The following is a 7,522-nucleotide window of genomic DNA, read 5'->3' as shown; positions in this document are numbered from 1 at the left end:
AATTAGTTAGTCACAAAGCATCAAATGAAAAATAACTACATCGAGGATATGTAATGTTAGGGAGTGACAATACTTAAAAAGCAATTTTCTCTTGGACACACACACACACAATTTTTATATTTAATTTTCAATTTGGGACTAAGTCTTTTATTGTTATTATTGTTATTAAGTTTCCAATTGTTTTTCAATGCTTGATCTAGACTAAACATGTTGAATGAAAAAAAAGTAGAGGGTAATTTAATGTTAGGGGGGTAAAAATGTAGCTGTGTAAATATATATATATGAATATGTAATTCAGTCCCAAACTAAAAATTCTTACTACGCCCCGATGGTGTGGTACACTCTGCAAAAGTACAGAATGAAGCTTGAATGCTTGGTTGCTTATCCAAGCCTCCCAAATGAAACATTTTCCAATATCATATACTGATACACCTTTTCGGCCCAATGATAAACTCTGTGCTCCACTAAGCAGATTCTTAACAGATCAGAGACAGAGTTCTGTTAAAGGAAGGACAAAGAGTCCATCGGTGATATAATAATTTCATACTCATTTTTACAATTATCCGCAAACTATGAAGGATTGTTTGTATTTCGACGTGAACCCACTATTTTTTTTTCACCACTCACAACCAGTCATATGGAATAATTATAAATACGATCATGTTAAATTATGTTCTTAAAGCAATTGTTAATATACAATTCTAAGAAAAATTTAATACAACTTTTATGAAAAATATATAAAACTATCAAAAAAGTCAATTGATTTTTGGGTTGTGTTAACGGGCACCGCATGGTGTTCGTTAACAACATTTTTTACTTTTTCCGACAACTTTTTTTTTTTTTTGCAGTTTTATGTTATTTTTTCAGTTTTAATAGTACTTTTATATCATTTTCTTTAATTTATCTCATTTCTTTATTACATAGTTTCTAAATCAATACCCCTAGAGCATCTATTAATTTTTGACTTTTGAAATGAATGTGGAATTGACTGTGTTCATAAATTTTTCTAATTACCATGTATGCTTATACTTCTAAATTCACCCCTTCATGGGTCCATAGGCTCTTCCACACTCTTATCATCCAAAATCCAAACCATTTTTTTTTTTTTTTTTTGGTTTATCCCCCCTTCGAGAGTGGTTACTGCTTACTGGTCAGTGGACCAACCCATTGAGACAGGCTGGTCTCTTTAATTGTTTAATGGGACTACAGAACAAAAGCCCAATAAGGGAGCCTGTGTGTTATCAGACGGTAAAATAAAAGTGATACTAAGACCAGAAATTGAAAAGAAAATGAGCTGATTCCACAGCTATTGGGCCTGAATTAAATGGTATCGAATTCCTTTTCCTCCAACCAAGTTCAGCCTTTGAACCTCTATTTATAGATTAATTAAAATTTAAATGTAAAATAAAAGATCATAAATATTAGTGAAATGAAATATTAAAATAATTAATAAATATAAAACAAAAAAAATTAAGGACAAAATTTATCTACAAAATTCGATTGTAACCTAAAACTACAACCTTAGTCAATATTTTTTTATTAGAGGTGAATTTTGATAAATCTACTATTGGATTACATTTTTTTCTTATATTCTCCATGCTTGTAAATTTTTTAGAAAATTAAAGATCAATAGCTATGTCATCAATAAATTGTTTAAATTGCAAGTTTTTGTAGTTTAAAACTATGCATAAAATATAATCTTATAGATTATATAGCTAATAATATCAGATTGGCACAAAGTTTGGCATATATATTAAGGGCATGCTTGGATTGAAGGGGAGGGAGGAAGAGTGGAGGGGAGTAGAGTAGAATTGGCTAAAAATATGCTAATTTTGGGTCAATTCTACTCTACTCTACTCCTCCTCCCTCTCCCTCAATCTAAAACAAATTATAATGAGTGTAAAGAACATGCAATCTAATGATTAAATTTTCAAAATATGTAATAATGTTAATGATATTAAATATTGTTGTAATTTTAGGTTAAAAACCAATTTTATAACTCAACTTTGTCCTACCTTAAATTATATATTACATTTCTCCACCATGGAGACAAAAATATATACACATGCATTTGTAGCAACATGCCTGCAATCGGCCCAATGAGTTTTCATCAATTTTTATTATTTACTTTTTTTTTTTAGAGATAATTTCAACATATGGCGTCCGTTCTTAATGATAACTCAATCATCAAATCAAGACACCAATCAGTTTTTGATGTAGGCGGGGAATGAATTTCAGATCTCTTATTCAACTATCAGTGACTTTACCAGTTGAGTTAACTGAAACCTACTATTATTTACTCTATGGGTTGGTAAATTTGGTAAGTTTAAGGAAAAATTGTTAGTTCTACCTTAAGTACATATTTACATAATGAACTGTAACCAGAAATAATTGGTACATACACATGCTTCTTCCAAATTCCAATCCTTTCAAGTTGATTTTTTTTTTTTTTTTTTTGGATAAATTTGACAGTTACAATATGAATGATGATTTGAACCTTGAACTGTTGAAAACATGAAGAAGTTACCCATTGCGCTACAAAAGTCATACAAGTGACTGGTATTTCACTGTCAGTGACCACCGATAGAGCTTTTAGTATCCCTATAAGGACAGGACAAATTATTGACTGTTGTTTTGGTTGAATTATTGATCACGCTCTGGTCCTTCTGTAAATTTTCTATACCTAACATAGCGACTATCAGTACCACAAATGGACGGAGCCATTCATGGATTAGGGGGGCAATGGCCCCCCTAATTTTTTATTTTTTTTAAATATAATTATAAAACTATATATTTAGAAACTAATTTTAGCAATTTCGTTCAATAAAATTACATTTTGTCTCCCTTATTGATCATTATAAGAGAAATGCTACAGTTATAGCTACAGCTACAAACTTTTTTACATATTATTGAGATAGCAAATTCTTATTGGTTTGCATCTGGGTCCACAATTTACATCATTTTTTTACTTACTAATAACTACAAATCACAACAAAAATTTGTAAAAAAATTTGTAGATCTAGTATTTTCCTCATTTTTAAAGTCCATAAAAAAAATTTATAGATCTAAAATCTACAAAAACAATATACAAGCCCAAAATATTATCCCAACAACAAAAATTACCAATAGGCAATAGCAAAGCTAAAAAAAAAAAAAAATTAAAAAAAAAATTTGAGACTAATCAACTAATTTTACCAAAAACAAACAACTTACCCCTTTAAAAAACTTTAAACAAAATAATTTTGTCCTTACCAACAAAAGCCACACTCTACACACACATAAAAATAATAATAATAAAAGAAAACCTTTGCCAACTAAGTAATAGAGTTGAAAGCCGAAACCACTACATATAACTAAAAATAAAACTGTCCCCCCTAACTTCAAGTCCTGACTCCGTCCCTGGTACAACCACACCACCATCTCCATCTCCTTCATGCTTTCAATTTAGTTCATATAACAAGTTTCTCATAATTTTAAAAGTACCATCTGGAGCCCTCGACCTAAATTTTTGTACAAGCAAAGCATCATAATAATCTGGAAATGCACCATTTTTTTTAATACATAAACATCTGGAATTGCACCAAATTCAAACTAGATGTTGATCTTTTATAGAAACTTCATTTTCATACTAATAATTAGTAAATACCATATATGGCAACAATGTGATGGTGGAATCTTGACTCTGTTATTTATATTCTGCCACGCAACAATATCTGAACCTGAAACTTCGTAATCTGCACATGTTGGGCTTTATATGTAGATTGTGTTTTACGCTTTAATCATGGGGTCAAAAGAAAAAACAAACAGACAGTGAAGAAACTAGAAAGATTATACTGTTTACTTTAGGTCTATTTATGCATTACCAGTTTGTTAATCTCTCTGCCATGTCTTTCAATCCTTGCTTTTTTTTTTTTTTGGGTAATCAACGTCTACCACTTTAATAGCCTCTAGGGGAATAAATCATCAAAAAGATAAAGAAAAGCGACTTAATCATTCATTCAACAGCATCTCTCTAAAAAAATTTATTATTACTGTCCACGAATCACATGGCAACATTCTTGTTTAAAAAGAAAAATAACCCATTAAAAGTAGAGAAAAGGAGTAATTAAACATCTTTACACAAATTTCTCCAAGAATATCAATAATTATTATATAAAAAAAGAGATCAAGGAACAAATAAAAAACACTCTAATCACTTACACTCACTCACTCTTACCTTTTTTTTTTTTTTTATAGACAAACGAAAGCAATGCTATGCTAGCTGGTCCATTCTCCCTTTTCTTTTGCATTGGTTTCTAACCAATCATGCCAAATGAATCCCTGGCCAGGAAATAAGAGGAGTAAACATTGAGCAACCGAAGCTAATTTATGAACAAAGAATCAATCCATCAATCAATGATCATGATAATGCACGCCATACATGCGTGAGGAATTTCCCACTATCACAATCTGCACTGGCAATTTTGCTAGCTCACATCACATGTACATGTCGGTGAAATATGGTCACAATCTTTTTGGGGCTTAAAAAATCATTGCATTGCGACCACCGCTACGCTAGCTAGCCACAACTATAGCTAGAGCTGTACAACGTTTCCAATGGTTTTGCGCTCGAATTCCTTGATAGTGTCGGCAAGTTTCTTCATATTATCATCGTAAACATAAGGTATCTTGTTGTACCATGTCACATTGTTCTTCGCCGATAGTGGTAGAAATTCCCTGCACGGTTCACCTTGTACCGAAATGGAGTTGTGGTAGTGATAATATCTGATCTTTGTTTCGGTCTTGTGCAATGTCTTCCCAATTACATTCTCGGACATGTGTACACCCGTGGCGTACGCATTCTTAGCCTGAATTGCGTATTTCCGATCCCTTCGAATCCCAGTTATTGAGTCTCTGAATAGTAGCTTCTCAAATCCCCATTCACTGAATTTTGATCAAAAGAGTCCAAATTTAAGCACATAGAATTTACAGGAACCAACAAACTATAAATGTTCCAAGTAATTCCAATGCATATACATAGTACCAATGCATATACATAGTAGCAAATTAAAGCAGTGTGATCTATTTGTATATTCCACTTTCGACAAATTTACACACCTGTCCTAGCTGGATGGAAAAATTCTAAGCTAAGCTTCTATTTCTTTACCCAAAAGGGTACACAAATGTCCCAAAACAAGCACATTTGGTTTAGTAACTTTCATAGCATTACGAATCTTAGATGCTAATAGTGCTAAAAAAATTGTTAAAGCATTTTAATTCGTGCAATTCATGGAGAAAAGAATAGAAGAAAGTACCTAGAATAATCGCGAGTGGAATCATTCAAGCAGAGCACACTAGACATAGGATTCTGCTCAATAGTGAACTGAGTATAGTCTGAGAACTCTTTGAGCACAGATTCTAGCGTATTCCCGTCAGGCAAATAGATATACTCATCCACATCAAAGTAAAAAGTCCAATTAGCAGAGTGTCGGTACCGATGTAGACAATCATTCACCACCATGAATTGGTTATAGTAATACCCGTCAAACTCGGCCTGGCCCTTAATATCTTGAACCGTGGCTCTCCCAGCTCGCACCCATGGCTCCAGTGCGGCTCTAACCTCAGGTGAAATCCCATCCGCATCGTGAAACACGAAATGGGACTTGGGTCCGAAAAACCAAGCGTGGTAAGCCATCCATTCTCTGATCCTAGAAGCACTCAAACTCCCGTACAAAGATGACCCACAATACAAATACTCGTACTGATAAGGTGGGTGGTACTTGGACTCGTCGTAAGAACCCGGTGCTTCTTCCAAGGCAGTGAATTTCTCGTACCTCCTCGGAGACTCGTTGTAGTACGCATTGATTGTGAGCTTCCCACCCAAGTTGTCCCAATTGGGATTGTCTGGAAAAGTACAATTGACAACAACAACAGTGTAGACATGGCCATAACCCCAATCTGGAAGCATCTTATAAGCTTTAGCTCTAATGGAAGACCCATTGTTAGAGATCCACTCGCATTTGTACCATGGGTGACCATAAACGTGAGTGGGCTTGGAGGCTAAACCCACCACCGCAAAAGTCCGAGGCCCACCGCGGTAAGCACCCATTAGGACAAAGAGAGCAGTGGCGCTACCAAAAGTCTGGAAGACTCGCTTATTGGGGTCGTTACTCTTGGGTGTTGAAGTTGAGGTTGAGTACTTTTGTTCAGCAACTGGGGTAGTTGAAAAGTTAGTTAAGGAAACGTTGGGTGTGGTGGCGGTTAAGGTGGTGGTGGTGGTGGCGGAGCAAGAAACGCGAGTGGTGGAGAGGAGGTTTTGGTAGTAAGGAGGGAGGTTCCACATGAGCATGACTAGTGTCAGAGCAAGTAATGTGGCTACTAAGGTTTTGGTTTCGAAGAAGCTGAACAATTTGCCGCCGGGAGCTGAGGGCGGCGGTGATTCTTTCCTCATTTGTGTGTGTGTGGGTGTGTGTGTGTGTGTGTGGGTCGGCGACTTGTGTGTTGCTTTGTGATGTGTTGTGTCTCAGTAGTGGTGGTGATGGTGATGATGAATATAGGATAGGTGGGTGAGTTTCGATGATTGCTAGTCTATAAAATAAAAGAGAGTCAAAATGCGTGAGACACAGGTAACATATACCCGTGGCAAGGTAAATTTTTCCTGGACTCAGACCCACACACACCTATGCATCTATCTACCTCTATAGGGGGCCACTTTTTTTTTTTTCAGTCATTTTGAGGGTTATGGGATTCCTAAACGGGTTTGGATCTTGTCTTAATTACTACACTGACACTTTCAACCGTTTTTTGCGGTTTCGGACCTTTCTTTTTCGTTTGTGATGATTCGTCATACCATGGGACCCTACCCAGCTAATATTTTTGGTGAAGAACATTAACAATGGAATCCAAACACAATGAATTGCAGAATTAATGTGGGGGATTGAAAACATTCAACTATCTTCATTCATTGGTTTAGGTGTCCATTACTCCTTACAAAATATATGAGAAAGTCTTCAATCATTATGTTTTTTTCTCTAAAAAAATTGAGAGAAATGAGAGATGGGATATTCATAATTTTCAAAGGGTTATGCTAATGAGTGTCTTTAAAATATCGGTTAACAATCCAGTTAAATAAAATTTTTATGGAAAAAGAAAAAAAAATCAATTAATATTTTGATAGTTTTTTTCATTTCCTATAAAAACTTTCTTTAACGGGATTTTTAACCAATACCCTAAAGGCACTCATTAGCATGACTCAATAGGAAATGCTAACGAGTACCCTTAGGGCTTTAGTTAACAATCTAGTTAAAGAAAATTTTAACATCACTTTTATGAGAAATGAAAAAAACTGTCAAAATATTAATTGATTTTTTTTCCCATAAAAATTTTATTTAACTGGATTGTTAACCAATACTCTAAGGATACTCGTTAGCCTAACCCTAAAGGGTCATACTAACTAGTGCCATTAGGGCATTGATTAACAATCCAGTTAAATAAAATTTTTATAGGAAAAGAAAAAAAAAATCAATTAATGTTTTCACAGCTT

The 7,522-nt window shown here is 34.4% G+C and overlaps 1 protein-coding gene across 1 annotated transcript; it reads right to left on the bottom strand.

Moving 5' to 3' along the window:
- Positions 1-4,210: 4,210 nt before the first annotated feature.
- Positions 4,211-6,692, bottom strand: LOC115974732 (galactan beta-1,4-galactosyltransferase GALS1). Its single transcript, XM_031095229.1, has 2 exons — positions 5,295-6,692; positions 4,211-4,923 (listed from the first exon to the last, which is right to left on the bottom strand). Exons 1-2 carry the CDS (start codon positions 6,428-6,430, stop codon positions 4,575-4,577), a joined length of 1,485 nt encoding a protein of 494 aa, XP_030951089.1. The 5' UTR covers positions 6,431-6,692; the 3' UTR covers positions 4,211-4,574.
- Positions 6,693-7,522: the final 830 nt, after the last annotated feature.

Source organism: Quercus lobata, chromosome 2, assembly GCF_001633185.2.
Source record: "Quercus lobata isolate SW786 chromosome 2, ValleyOak3.0 Primary Assembly, whole genome shotgun sequence".
In the NCBI taxonomy this organism is placed as follows: Eukaryota; Viridiplantae; Streptophyta; class Magnoliopsida; order Fagales; family Fagaceae; genus Quercus; species Quercus lobata.
The sequence above is the reverse complement of the archived record's forward strand: the minus strand, read 5'-3'. Positions and strand labels throughout refer to the sequence as shown.